At 53.3% G+C, this 15,302-nt stretch overlaps 1 protein-coding gene across 1 annotated transcript in view; it reads right to left on the bottom strand.

The window, feature by feature from the left end:
• LOC116951928 (tyrosine-protein kinase JAK2-like) overlaps positions 1-15,302 on the bottom strand; it is a 105,675-nt gene that overhangs the window by 57,595 nt on the left and 32,778 nt on the right. The window contains exon 2 of the mRNA XM_032970795.2: positions 14,258-14,816. Within this exon, the coding sequence (XP_032826686.2) occupies positions 14,258-14,651 (394 nt within the window). The 5' untranslated portion in view covers positions 14,652-14,816. The remainder of the gene's footprint in view (positions 1-14,257; positions 14,817-15,302) is intronic.

Below are 15,302 nucleotides of genomic sequence, written 5' to 3'. Positions count from 1 at the left end.
GGCCGGGCGAGATAGCGTCAGGCCAGATAAATCTCCGTCGGGGACGGGAGGGGAATTTGATTTGTCGTCGAAAATGCAGTGCGCACTCGCGCATCAGAAATGCCGAGAATGAAGCATTTAAAAAGGTCGCGGCGGTCTCAATGCCAGGTCCTACTCCTTCTGCACAAATCACCAAAGAGAGAGAGAGCCAGCGAACCGATTGACTTCATAGCTTTGATCGTAACGAGATAAAGGCGCACACGCGGAAATTTGCTCGCCGACGGGAGGACCTCCCCCGCCCCCGCCGCCCGATGGAGCTCTAGAGAGGGTCCGCCCCGTAGACGCCGCTTGGCCTACTCTTCCACACCGGCCAGGCGTCTCGGAAGAAGTGGCAGATTACGCACATTGTACGCCAACGCACGCGACCCCGCTCATCGCCCGCGACAATATCGGTAGCTGATCAATAAGCAATGCGGGACTTGATCCACTGCTGGATTGAAACTGTACAAGTGTCAGGCAGGGGGCATAGGCATGCAAGGTTAGGAGTACAACAATGAATTAAAATGCAATGTAATCCATCAGTCTATGGGCTTTCCCGACCAATATATCACGTTTGTTGAAGCAATCAACCTCTGGACGGGGTTTCAACCATCCGGGACTCATCGGCAGAATCAGCCGTGCGACTCAAGGGCCGCCGCCCGTGTTGACCAGAGGCTCAACCAGACCGCACAGAGCAGAAACGCGGAAAAAAATACAGACGTAAGATTACGAAGCACGGAATATGCCGCAACGCCACATTTCACAGAAATCAACAACAACAACAACAGATGCCGTGAGTGCATCGCTGTCGAAAGTGGCCTCAGAAATATTTGTTCCAACAGTGGGGGCGGGGCGTGGAGTGGAGTGGGGGGTGGAGTCGGCGTGAGGGGTGGGGGGGGGGGTGATTACGCAATCGACGATCTGTGGCCGATGTGTTTTTCCGTCTCGAGGCGAACACGGGTGGCTCGAGATGTTAACCCCCACCACCCCCCCACCCCGAAACGCTCGCGGCGGGCGCTTTGCCACGGGGGGGGCGGCGCTCCTCGACGGCTCTACCCCCCGCCGCGCAACTTCGCACGAAGTTGCGCGGCGGGGCGCGGCGTCTCTTGACGATGCGGCAACGCGGGGGGCGCCCGCTGGCTGCTTCTGCTGACCCTGCGCTCCGCTCCGTCCTCTCCCACCACCACCACCCCCCCCCCCCACTCCCCGGTGTAAATATTGCGCCAACATTTTTTTTATTTTTACTTTACTCCCCGAGGATTCGGAACTTGGGAGCGGGGAGACAGCAGAAGGGGGACGGGGGGGGGGGAGGGGTTTAGTTCCTAATGGCAATGTAACTTCATACAGTCCAGGACAAAGTGGGCAGCTGTCAGGGCAAAAACACGAATGTGCGTATTCACACATCGTCGTTTTTCAGCTGTTGGTTTTGTGCCGGCGAGTTTTGGCAAAGCCGGTTTTCCTCGGCCGATTCCGTAACAGCAACACAAGTTCACGCTCAAGCTGTGTTCCCACTGGGTCGTCGTCTTCGTCACGGTTATCTACCCTAAGGACGCCTTCCCGCCAGCGTGTGCGGTCGGAGACAGTGCGCAAACGCTGCCCAACCCCGAGGATATCACCGCAGGCGCCATGCGCGACCCGGAGCCTCCTTGGAGTAAACTCTCCGTCCGAAAGTATTTCCGAAAAATTAAAAAATGAACCTCCCGATTTTTTTTTTTCCCCGCATTGTTCCAGGAGACATCTGTCGATGGACTTTGTTTGCTCGATTGCATCAACCCAAATGCTGCCGACGCCTTAAAAGGCGGCGCGGAGTTCGCCTCCGTAAACAAAATCTGGGGGGACCAATTGGTTGATGAAATAAAACAATAATGAGGCTATCCACATATACAAACACAGAGACAATTTCAACCGAGGAGATGGATTCTGGCTTAGCAATTATTGCAAGGATTTGATCAACCATTTCGGGTCTTAATTGATTGTTCACGCTTACGGTGGCTTTCAGACCGCATCCATTATTTTCGTCTCCCCCCCTCCTCTTTTCTGAACATAGATGGACTCGTCCATCTGAACAAACTATCAAATCGCTCTCCGTGGTGCTAACGTTAAAAATAACCGTCACTTTTTAAAAAAATTATTGCTGAGTTTTTTCACACCTGATGATGATTGCCTGTGTTGCAGTCGAAACGTCGTGAGAATTTTATTGTTTTATATTTTTATTATTTTATTGTTTCCCTTCTATGTGACTTTACCGAAAGAACCAAGACTATGAATATAAAACAATAATGGTTTAAAACTTTTATTCTGCGAATAACATTCCCCCCCCCCCCCCCCCGATAACCATGGAGACCGTTCTACCGGTGTCGAACCTCAACGAGACGTTCGGAAACATCCCAGAGTCGTGCAACCCTGAGGCCGGAAGCATTGCTGGCATATGTGTTGAATTTTGGTGAAGAGCATTGGACCCACAGAAGCGGATATCACAAAGCTACCTCTGAAATCCTTTCAAGTGACATCTGGTCCACCCGCTCTCCCTGCTATACAGAGAGTGATGGGGTTGTTTTTACGTGCCAGTTAAAAGTTGTTATTTCAATGATCAGAGCTGAAACGCATCCAAATTAAGCGCAGAGAAACCGGTTTCATCGCGGACGGTTGTGACCTGGACTCAAACCCAATATTGTCAGCCCCCCCCCCCCGCTCGGTGACTGACCTCTGAGCGCGTTTGGCTACCTCCCAAAACCACACGGTAATGTTTACTTGGAGACAAATGGGGAGGTCTATTCTAAAAGCAGAACAGGGCGGATTTAGATTCGCTACTGCTGCTGCCGCTTCAGACCATGCATTCCTGGCCATGATCTGGTTGCGGGCATAAACTAACGAGTGACGTGCCCAGTAATGGTGCGACAATCATTTTCTCATCGTATTTGGCAACTTCTGTTTCCGCGTTCCAGATCACCATCCACTCCGCTCCGTCCCGCACACACACGCACAATTTTATTTTTATTTTTAACGCTAAAGAAATACGCGTCATAGTGATATCCTGCACAAATTAACATTATGGCAATACTCGTATCCCGTTTTACAGCCCTGATCTATAGCCAGTAGAAATACCACATTCCTTTGGCAGGAGCAAGTCTTTCAAGATGTAAACAGCCGTTCAGTCGTGGACCAAGGTGGTTGCTCGTTTGTATCGACGCCGGTGCACCGATAGGGCCGAGTGAACCCCCCCACCCACCACCCCCTCCTCCTAGGCAAACGATCATTCTTAACTCGCAGCATTTGAACTCGCTCGTGACCGCCGCTCGCTCTCGCGTCGAGTCAGCCACCACGGAAAACATCTCTCAAGAGAAAACGTAAAATCCACGACGACACGCCGCCACGAATCCGCCCGGCGCCAGCGAGAAAGCCCTCGGGTGCCGCACGGCTCGAGCGCACAACGAGAATCGGCTCGGCAGCCGGGGCTCAAGAGCCGGCGCTGCCGCCGCCGCCGCCGCCGCCGCATGGCAGCGCCCGTTAGCAGTTTCCTGACGGCACCGATTTGGCAGCGGAGGCGGCAGCGGAGGCGAACGCACCACGCGACCCCGCGCCGGGGCCATTTGAGCGGGCAGCCGCTCGGCCCGGCGTGATCCCCCCTCCGCCGCACCCACGGGGCTGATGATGCGCACGCGAGCACGTGACGCGGGCGGCCCCGGCTCCCGCCCCCGCCGGCCGTTTCCCCCTGGCGCGTTGCTTCCCCGCGTCCGAGCCGAATGTGTTTTTGTCGGCGAGCGGTCGGGCTGATTGCCACGCGTGTTTGAACTAAGCCGCTCCCCCCCCCGTGGTTCCGGAGAAACAGCCCCTTCCGGGAAGGGTACTTGGCCTACTTTTCCACGCTGGCCAGACGTCTCCGCAGGAGTTGCAGTTACCCACGCTTGACCCCACCACACGCGACCTGCCCACCTGTTTCACGGAGGTCATAAGCGGTGGAATCGTGTCTTTTTTTTATCACGGGTCGCCGAGCGCGGGCCCTTTAAGGCTCACCAAGCGGCCAGCAACAAACAGCGCCGATGAAGGTGCAAGAGATGAAGATTGGGTGTGCTTCTTCAAATCGAGTAAGGCTTTGAGAGAAGCACCGGGAAAGAGAGACGACAATGGGAGCAGGGAATTCCAAAGTGGAGCAGCGCGGGGGAAGGAGCAGAAAGGGACGCGTGGCGTCCTCCAGTAGAGTGCGGCATCAGCCAATCACGCGGCGTTGTCAATGTCGCTGGCATAGACCGGAGTTGACGACAACGCAAGAGGAATGCTGGGTTTGTGGTGCACCAAGCACGGGAAGATTGTCCCGGGTCGCCGGCCCGGACGCATCCGTCTGAAATTAATCCCGGGGGGGCACAGCCACGGCTGGGAGTTCGACCGGACCCCCACTCGGCGGAGCGGGTTTCGTGAATCGTAATTTGCCATGGACGTCGGCCGTGAGCGGGGAAATTAACTCGGCGCGCACTATACATTTCCAATGATCTAAAAAGTTGCCAATTAAATGAAAGGGTAAAAAAAAAATGTACGTAATGAGGCGATGCTCATCTCCTGTTTTACAGGCCTGAAACAATGGCGGAAATTCCACAATCCTATGCCAGGGACGCACCGCTCTTTATACAACGACCGCTTCGTCTTCATATTTTACATCGGCAGTTGATCGGCTGTTCATCGTGACACACACTTGGAATGGCTTCATGCCTGTATTCTACGTATCATCAGCAAAGCTGCTGTTGGGCCAACGGACACCGCAATAGCCACATGCCACAGGCAAGAGTCACCGCGAGGCGCCGAGCGTTTTAAAAATAACGACTCGCGGCACCCAAACCGTTCACGTGGATGGAACACGCATATTTATTATTTTCAGCCGATATTTTTGGTTTTCATCATTCACTGAAAGGATGTGTGACAAAAATATATCTTCCTACTGACGGGACTTTGAGATTCATATTTGTATTTGTCTGCACTCGCATCGGATGATGTCGGGGGCTTTTTATCTAGTTATTTTTTATCTCCGTTCGGTTCAAAGTCATCGTCGTCGTCAGCAGCAACAGTCGCGACAATCTATCCACTGATGGATGAAAGCCTACCCGCGCAAAGCCGTCACCCACCTCTAATCTCACGGCAGAGCAATTCGAACCGCCGCCGGTTAGGTTAACGAGCAGATACGACAGCAGCGCTCCTACGCATCTTTGCCGTCGCGCCGCACGTTGTACGGCACCACGTCTGACGTTTTCGCTTCGTGTGCTTCATCTAGCAGTGGATTGACAAATTTGCTGTAACGTAAAGGAAGCCAGCCCTCCCCACCATGACGCCACACGGCCAAGCTTCGTGCGGCCGATGGAGAGATGTTAACTACCTTGCCTGGTATACAGGAGGTTGTGAGTTCGACTCTAACACCTGTATATTTGGAGTTTGCGTGTCTCTCTCCCCGTGGTCGCGTGGATTCTTATCTGGGTCCTGCGGTTTTTTTCCCCTCAACATATATAATCACGCGTTTAGAGTATTTTAGCCGCTATACATTTTAATGTGATAAGCCACTTCATTGGGCTATTTCTTGTGGCCAGGCCGCTTATGAAAAAGAGCTGTGTAGTTCATGGAGTCTTCGCTGGTAAAATAAATAAAAATTGCTTTGTTCATAGTTTAGATTTAATATTGCGGAAAAGGTGCAGCCCTGCAAACTCTTCCGTGAGCAACTGCCGGCGGAACGGGCCTCCGATTTTTTTTTTCTCAGGGGCCCTTCTCCAGGGTACTTTGGGGCCTACTCGTCCACGCTCGCCCGAAAATGCAGAATGGGTGGGAGTACCCACGCTGTGCCCCACCGCACATAGCCAGCCAATCGACTAAAAACACCTGAATTTGTTTTCGGGGAAAAATAAATTTAACGCAGGAGCTTTAGGAGCTGTGGATGTTGAACGTCCCCCCCCCCAACGCTGGTGCCGTCGACGGCCGTGGAGACGGCACGGGCGAGCGGGGGTCGTGTTGGTGACGCCGCGGACAAAGCCAGCCGCTTTGCATCGCTGTCAACTCTCCGGGAAGCGTCGTGCTCACGAACGGCGGGGGGCGGGGGGGGGTGGGGGACTGGGGGGGGGTGGGGGGGACCCCGGCAGGGACAGTCCTCGCCGTCTCGCGCTCCTTCGCCCACGTTGACGGGGAGACGCGCCGAGCCGCTACGCGCGGTCTCGAGAACCGGGGCCCCCCACGCAAGATGCTACGGGGCGGTCACGAGAACCGGGGCCCCCCACGCGAGACGCGGCGTGCTCTCGCAGGCAACGTCAGGCGACCCGGCGGGCCATTTGTTTAACGGGTCACGCCCTGCCGATGAGGCGCAGGGAAGTGGAAACCGGGCCGTGGCGTGCACACTTAAACATTTACGCAAAGAGACGATCCTCGGGGGCTTTTGGCTAATGGGCGCAGGCTTTACGATTCGTCCATTGTCGCCAATATTTAGTCTCTCGTGGTAACACATGTCTCGTCTTGTTATTATTCATTTAGTCATATTCCATCGCTGCAGTCGTGTCGAAAGGTTATATTTTTCCTTTCCTCTCAGTGAATCGGAAAACCAAAAAATATTTACAACTTTGTCTGAAGTTTTCCCACGCGAATAATTTGCTGACGAGAGAGTAATTTCACCGATTGTGAAAGATCCGCTCCGAGGCTCTCTCGCTCTCTCTCTCCGCTCGGTCGTCCGTGGCCTGGCGACGACCCTTGGCCACATCGCTCAGGTTCCGCGGTGTCCATTACACCGTTGGGATTCCCCGTTTATTTTGTTGAACCCGGTTTGAGAGCTCAAGAGGCTGGCAGAGCCGTCTCAAAAAGATGACAAAAGCAATAATATGAAAAAAATCTAACAAGTACAACGACGACGAAGCAAATAGGAAGCAGGCTACAAGTTGCTGATGACTCCTGAAATACACAAAACTGATCTCAGCCAGTCACGACGAACAGCCAAGCAACCGTCAATGGAAAATATGAACAAACTGCAGAGGAAAGTCATCCATCGCGTTTCCCGTCACCACCCGCTAATTAAACAATCTCCAATTTCTCGGCAAACACGTTAGCGCTGCGCGGCGAACCCGGCGGCCCGAGTTCGATTCCCAGCAATGGCCACCCCGCTATGCCCGGCGCGGTGAAGTATGGTCAAACAAACCAACCCCCCCCCCGCCCCCCATCCCACCCTCCGTGACCGAAGTGGCATGCGAGAACCCCCTCATCTACCCGTGGAGTGTGTTGTTACTCGGGGCCCTTCCCGAGCAGCGGTCTCTCCAGGTTCGTGGCCATCTGTCCATCACCTCAGTCCATTAACCCGTAACACCTGGGTCTGTCCCATGACCTCCTGCCAGCAAGCCTAGCCACACCTTTGCACGGCCTCAAAGTGCACCTAGCCTGGCACAAGCCCCCGCGGTGACATCACCATCACTCAGCGGTCAATGGCTATTGTTGTCGTTGTTGTTGTCGTTGCGCGTGGCGATGGGCGCAGTGGTTAGCGCACTGCACATGGAACCCGGAGGACTGTCTGAACCTGGTTCTCACCAAGATCATCTTCATCCTCACGCAAGCACCAGGGTGCTGGCCACATCACCGCCTCGTATGCCGCGACAGCCTTAATGTTTGCTCGCAAACGGACATCCGTCTGCATGGCTAAAAGGAGGATCTTTTTCTTTGCGTGTGTAACTTGCACAAGCAAGCTGCCTTGCAGTCGTGACGGATGAGTCAGACTTTGACTGGCATTGGAGAGTCCCCCCCCCCACCCCCCCACTGGTTATTCCTGAGAGACTGATTTTATTTTTATAAATTACAGGAGGGACAAAACCGCATCAACCCGCGACCCAATGGAGAGCGACTGTAAAAGTGATGCTCAGCTTCCGTTCACAGCCCTGCAGAGCCAACGGTGGAAAATGATGGCGGGATGAACTCACAACCTTGTGATTGCACCACGGTGGCTAGGAGATGTTAACTACCTCGCCTGGTATATACAGGAGATCGTGGGTTTGATGCTGACGCCTGCTGTATATTTGGAGTTTGCATGTCTCTCTCCCCGTGATCGCGTAGGGATATTTCTCCGGGTCCTCCGGTTTGTCCCTCCACGTTTAAGAAACGCGCGTTTAGAGTATTTGGCTGCTTTAAATTTCCACGCAATAAGCCACTTCATTGGGCTATCATTTGTGGCCAGGTCACTTCTGAAAAAGAGCTATATACAGTGAGGGAAAAAAAGTATTTGATCCCCTGCTGATTTTGTACATTTGCCCACTGACAAAGAAATGATAAGTCTATAATTTTAATGGTAGGCTTATTTGAACAGTGAGAGACAGAATAACAACAAAAAATCCAGAAAAACGCATGTCAAAAATGTTATATATTGATTTGTATTTTAATGAGGGAAATAAGTATTTGACCCCTCTGCAAAACATGACTTAGTACTTGGTGGCAAAAACCCTTGTTGGCAATCACAGAGGTCAGACGTTTCTTGTAGTTGGTCACCAGGTTTGCACACATCTCAGGAGGGATTTTGTCCCACTCCTCTTTGCAGATCTTCTCCAAGTCATTAAGGTTTCGAGGCTGTCGTTTGGCAACTCGAACCTTCAGCTCCCTCCACAGATTTTCTATGGGATTAAGGTCTGGAGACTGGCTAGGTCACTCCAGGACCTTAATGTGCTTCTTCTTGAGCCACTCCTTTATTGCCTTGGCCGTGTGTTTTGGGTCATTGTCATGCTGGAAAACCCATCCACGACCCATTATCAATGCCCTGGCTGAGGGAAGGAGGTTCTCACCCAAGATTTTACGGTACATGGCCCCGTCCATCGTCCCTTTGATGCGGTGAAGTTGTCCTGTCCCCTTAGCAGAAAAACACCCCCAAAGCAAAATGTTTCCACCTCCATGTTTGACGGTGGGCATGGTGTCCTTGGGGACATAGGCAACATTCCTCCTCCTCCAAACACGGCGAGTTGAGGTGATGCCAAAGAGCTCCATTTTGGTCTCATCTGACCACAACACTTTCACCCAGTTGTCCTCTGCATCATTCAGATGTTCATTGGCAAACTTCAGATGGGCATGTATATGCGCTTTCTTGAGCAGGGGGACCTTGCGGGCGCTGCAGGATTTCAGTCCTTCACGGCGTAGTGTGTTACCAATTGTTTTCTTGGTGACTATGGTCCCAGCTGCCTTGAGATCATTGGCAAGATCCTCCCGTGTAGTTCTGGGCTGATTCCTCACCATTCTCATGATCATTGCAACTCCACGAGGTGAGATTTTGCATGGAGCCCCAGGCCAAGGGAGATTGACAGTTATTTTGTGTTTCTTCCATTTGCGAATAATCGCACCAACTGTTGTCACCTTCTCACCAAGCTGCTTGGCAATGGTCTTGCAGCCAATTCCAGCCTTGTGTAGGTCTACAATCTTGTCCCTGACATCCTTGGAAAGCGCTTTGGTCTTGGCCATGGTGGAGAGTTTGGAATCTGATTGATTGATTCTGTGAACAGGTGTCTATTATACAGGTAACAAGCTGAGATCAGGAACACTCCCTTTAAGAGTGTGCTCCTAATCTCAGCTCGTTACCTGTATAAAAGACACCTGGGAGCCAGAAATCTCTGATTGAGAGGGGTTCAAAATACTTATTTCCCTCATTAAAATGCAAATCAATTTATAACATTTTTGACATGCGTTTTTCTGGATTTTTTGCTGTTATTCTGTCTCTCACTGTTCAAATAAACAAAACCATTAAAATTATAGACTGATAATTTCTTTGTCAGTGGGCAAACGTACAAAATCAGCAGGTGATCAAATACTTTTTTCCCTCACTGTAGCTGAGTGAGCATTCCAATTTTTGTACAGTTTGTAAGATTGCGAGCCGCTGGCTCTCTCATGCCGAGCCAGCCGGCTGCACGGGCCGGTTCTTGCGACGCACGAGTGCTGTTACCCAGTCAAGAGGCCCCCCACCATCGTTTCATAGATTGCTGGGGCCAGTGCTGTTTTAAGCGAGCACCGATTAAGACCCGGTAGTGTCGCCGGCACTACACTCGGCGCTGTCTTTCTCTCCCCGGCGCAGACGCTTTTACACATCGAACCAGATGCTAATTTAAGGCCGCGGGGGGGTCAACCCACGACCGGTTCGTGTCAACGCCGCTGATGTCAGCCATGGCTGGGAATTTAACTCGAGTCGCCGGGTTGGTGGCGCCGTGTGCGCTAACTGCTGCGCCACCGCTCCACCCCACAGGGGCACAGCGCAGCGACGCCTGCGCGTACCGCTGCGACGCCTGCGCGTGTCACTTGCGGCGTCAGCGATGCCCTCGAACGTGTCGGGGATTGCAGACCAAGGGGTGATGGTGCTGGCACATCGCGAGATTTTTAGAGGAGAGACATCGGCAAGAGATGGTGATCAGGCGAGAGAAACACGCGCACTCAAAACCGCCGTGAATGTTGGTGGTGGCTTCTTTCAAATGTGAATAATTAGCCATCAACTGCGGGATGAAGGCCTCGCCGTGCCTTGTTCGGTCACGGATATTGCTTTACCATACTTCACCACGCTGGCCAGGGAGGGAGCCGTCTCTTCGCCCTATCCGAAGAGACCGATGGGAGTGTCCAGACACCCGCAGGGGACTGCTGGCGCCCTCACCACGGACGCACGCACGGACATACGCATTCACGCATGGACGCACGCAACCACGCAAGCACGCAATCTCGGGTTGCGAAACCTGCCGTGGCCGCGCAGGCTATTGTGTAAAGAAGGCCTCGGCCCCGCGTGTCATTTCGCCGATCTTGATTCTGGAGGCTGCGGCTCGAGATTTCGTTGTTGAAATCGCGTATCGTGTGTCACGTGTCACGCCCGCCCGCTCTCCGCCGCTAAAAACCAAGCGAGGAGGATGGGAGGGCGCCAGGCCCCCGGGTCAGGCCTCCCCCACTGCACGGTAGAGCAGCGGACGCGGGAATTGGTTCGCTCAACCAACTGCACGGAGCGCGCTTCGCGCGGAGATCCCAAAAGACGGTCGCTACCTCCGTTCCCGAACACCGTGCGGGCGGTGCGGAGGCTCCGTGTCCATACTTCGCCGCGCTGGTTTTGATCGCGGGGCTGGTGGATGCCGGAAGGGAACGACTGCTGCGGTGGTGGTCGAGGTAAGCGGCGGAGTGGCAGCCAAAGGAGAAGAGAGAAATGCCCCGAATGAGCAATAATATTTACAATGTCCAGCACGATGTCTGACGTCGCGCCCCATTTGCCCCGAGTTTCCATCGGCGGACGGCGAACTTTGTCGCCACGTGCACTGTACCTCGACGCTCCCGTGTCCGTGGCTGCCCCACCCCCGCCTTCGCCAACCCTCGCCGACCAGCGCGGTGAAGTACGGACAAACAACTCCCACGACCCGCGCGGCGCCGGGAGCGAAACGTCGGACGCGGTGCCGTAAAAACAGCGCTGCGGAAAGGAGCGATCCGCTGAGCTTACGAGCGGAGAAAACACGAAATTAACTGTAAAGGAAGTCCCCCCGCTCAGCGTGCGGGGTTCGTGCCGCCCGAGCGCTTGGCCGCCTTATCTCGTTTGTCCCCGCAGCCCAATAACAGGATATCTGCTGGCCCCTTACTCTCGCTCTTGACCCTGTCAGAAATATCTTTCGTAAAAAAAAAAAATGTCCCGACCACACTGAGCCCAACACCCGCGGGAGTTGAGCAATAACTTTCCACTCGCTGCAATAATACAGTTTGACCTCATTAATGGGGCTTACGGTAACACTTCTTCGTATGCTCCCAAACGTGCGCACCCCCCTCAAGTGCCTTTCTGTGAAAACGTTTCCTCTGCAAGCTGGGCAAAGTGCTTCGCAGTTCCCGATGGATGCACCCTGCCACTGTGCTCTTCTTCTGTCGATTGAAAGCTTTCGTGACTGCAGGGATTCATATTCTTGGTCCTTTCGGTAAAATTTTGATTTAAAGCTTTCGTGACTGCAGGGATTCATATTCTTGGTTCTTTCGGTAAAGTCACGTTGAAGGGAAACAATAAAATAATAAAATATATAAAACAATAAAATTCTCACGACGTAGAAGGGAAATAATAAAAATAAAACGATAAAATCCTCACGACGTTTCGATTGCAACACAAGCAATCATCATCAGGTGTGAAAAAGTGGCGATTTTAAAAAAAAAAAAAATCTTGCTGTGGTTTTCACACCTGATGATGATTGCTTTGTGTTGTAAGCGAAACGTCGTGAGAATTTTATCGGTTAATTTTTTATTATTTTATTATTTCCCTTCTACATGACTTTTCCGAAAAAAACAAGATTATAATGTGCTCCTTCTTTATGAGTGCAATCTGTGAATGTGCCCCTTCTTTATGGGATGCACTGTAAATGTCCACCTTTGTGGGTGCACTCTGTAAATGTCCTCCTTATTTATGCGGTGCACTCTGTAAATGTGCTCCTTTATCAGTGCACTCTGTAAACACTCCTTATTTTTGGGATGCACTCTGTAAATGTGCTCCTGTCCATGTAAATGCAATTCCTTGTGACTAATTGAGCTCTGATCTCACCCTCCCAACCTCGTGGGATCTCAGCTCAGCAAGGGTCGAGTTTTTTTGAATGCTGTTTTTACGCATGCCGAGTTGTCTCCGGTTCCCTCCCACACTCGCGGAATTGGCCCAGCGTCCCAACGTAGTGGGGACCTTCCTAAAAAAGGTCACGTGACTCCAGTGAGGCTTTCCCAAGCAATAACGGCGCTTTATTCACGTCATTTATCGCTATCACAGTACTTCTGTTCCCTCCTTTGGCCGTCACTCCACGGATGTGTTGAGATTGCCTGTTGTACTATACTTGCATGCTCCAAACCCAACTGTATGGGTCTCTATGTAAATCCACGTGTCTCCATGGATTTACTATCGCACTACTGTGGCTTGTCTTTAATGTATCTCTACGTATCTCTATGTATCTCTGAAGGTCTGTGTATATGTATGACCCTTTATGTATCTATGTGTCTCTATGTGTCTCCGAGTCTCTGTGCACCTCTGTGTATCTCTGTGTATCTCTATGTTTCTCCGAGTCTCTGTGTATCTCTATGGGTCTCTATGTGTCTCCGAGTCTGTGTATCTCCATGTGTCTCTATGTGTCCGTCTCTGGCGTAGGCCAATCAGCTTCAAGGACAATGCACATATATTATCAGAGCGTGTTTGTTTGCATGTTCACCACAAGTACGTATTTGGTGTTTGAACACACCACGTGTTTCATGGCCAGAAAGGGTAAAACCTATCCTTATGATACTGGCAAGAAAGGTCCAATGTTTTAAAAACTTCTTTTCAGTTCACCTCTTGCCGCGGAAAAGCGCGGCCGTGGAACCCTCGACCCCGGCGGCCCGGCCCCACCGGGACCCCCTGCTGCCTCGGGCCGGTCCCCCCTATTGCAGCGGGCGACTATGAAATGGCATCGCCGTCGTAGTGGCGAAACACAAAACGGCGGAAACCCAATCACCGTGGCGGCGGCGACGACGACGCAGTGCGGCCGGCGGCCCGCGCGATAAGACCCGCGCTTGCCCGGCGCGGTCTCCCTCCCGCCGAAGCTTTTACGGCACGTATCGAAAAAAGGGGCCAAACGTCGGTAGCGGTTACCGGTGACGATCGCGGTGATGGCATACGGCAAAAATCAGCAGCCCCCCCCACCCCTCGCTTCGTGTCGCCACGTAAACACGCGAGGCGTTTTAGTCCGCGCGCCTGCAGGCCCCTCCTAGACCTGCAAGAGACCACAGCAGAGCTTCTCTCGCCGCCGCGGTCGGGCAGCTAAATGCACACATCATCGCCGCGTGGAGGGGATGCGACTACGATGTTGATGATTATGAACCCCCAGACGCATTCAGACGTGTCGTCGCGAGGCCACCGTGTCCCGGTTTGGCCCCCCCGTACCGCGCGGGACTTCATTAGCGAGCGTCGTTTTGATTTGACGTCAAGTTTGTGCACCGTTTTGCGATTTCTTCTTGCTCGAAAGGTTCGAATTAATTTTTTTTTTTTTCCATCACCGATTTCCAACAGCTTAGTTGCAACTGCTATCGCTTTCGTCATTGTGGTTGCCCAGGTCACTCTCACACAAACGGGACCCTCGACAGTTCTCCGCCGGTCGAACGAAACCAACTTGAAACTCGGTGGCCCCGCGCTGGTATGGCCCGGATGTGCCAATGGAAAAGCAGCACTGGAAAACGTCCACGAAAACGAATCCAACGAACTCCATCCCCACCCCGCTCCCCCATCCCGCTCCGCCACCCGCCCCCCGCTCACCTCTCGTGCGTGCCACGTAGGCGCAGATTTCCTCGGCGACGTACTCGCCGGGCGGGAAGGAGAGGAACTGCGCCTCTTGCAGGTCGTGGTAGAGCCGCACGTGCAGGCCGGGCTGCTCGCGCGGCCAACTCTGGCTCAGGGCCGCCTCGCCGAGCTCCCACCACGGCGCCGCCGCCGCCGCCGCCGCCGCCCCCCCCTCGTTCACCGATCCGGAGCGGTGCAGCGACGCCGAGCCGCCGTTGGGCAGCGGCGCGGGCCGGCCGTCGCCGTTGTCGCCGCGGCCGCCGCGGCCTCCTCCTCCGCCGCCGTCGCCGCTATCGTTGCTGCCGCTGCCGGCGCTCACCGTGCCGTCTCTGGTGGCGGCCATGACGCCCAGGCAGGCTAACATCGGCATAAGGAGAGGGGGGGGGTCCGGTTGGCTGGCACGGCTGGAGGGGGGGGGGGGCTACGGTCGCCCTCCGCTGCCCCCGCAGCGCCGCCGGGACTGGGGGCACGCCGGCGGAGGAGGAGGAAGTTCCGCCACGGCGACGGCGAGGCCCGGGGGCGAGCCGCGGTCCGCCTGGAGACGAAAAGACGGGAATTGGCAACATGCATGTAGTGAGGGAAAAAGGCATTTGATCCCCTGCTGATTTTGTACGTTTGCCCACTGGCAAAGAATTATCAGTCTATAATTTTAATGGTACGTTTATTTGAACAGCGAGAGACAGAAAAACAACAACAAAATCCAGAAAAACGCATGTCTAAAATGTCATAAATTGATTTGCATTTTAATGAGGGAAATAAGTATTTGACCCCCCTCTCAATCAGAAAGATTTCTGGCTCCCAGGTGTCTTTTATACAGGTAACAAGCTGAGATTAGGAGCACTCTCTTTAAGAGTGTGCTCCTAATCTCAACTCTTAAAGAGAGTGCTCCTAATCTCAGCTTGTTACCTGTATAAAAGACACCTGTCCACAGAAACAATCAATAAATCAGATTACAAACTCTCCACCATGGCCAAGACCAAAGAGCTCTCCAAGGATAGCCAACCGTCCCTTGTTACACCGG

Source organism: Petromyzon marinus, chromosome 44 (assembly GCF_048934315.1).
Source record: "Petromyzon marinus isolate PM22_M1 ecotype Great Lakes invasive population chromosome 44, UKy_Petmar_22M1.pri1.0, whole genome shotgun sequence".
Lineage (NCBI taxonomy): Eukaryota > Metazoa > Chordata > Hyperoartia > Petromyzontiformes > Petromyzontidae > Petromyzon > Petromyzon marinus.
This window is presented reverse-complemented; position numbering and strand designations above follow the sequence as displayed.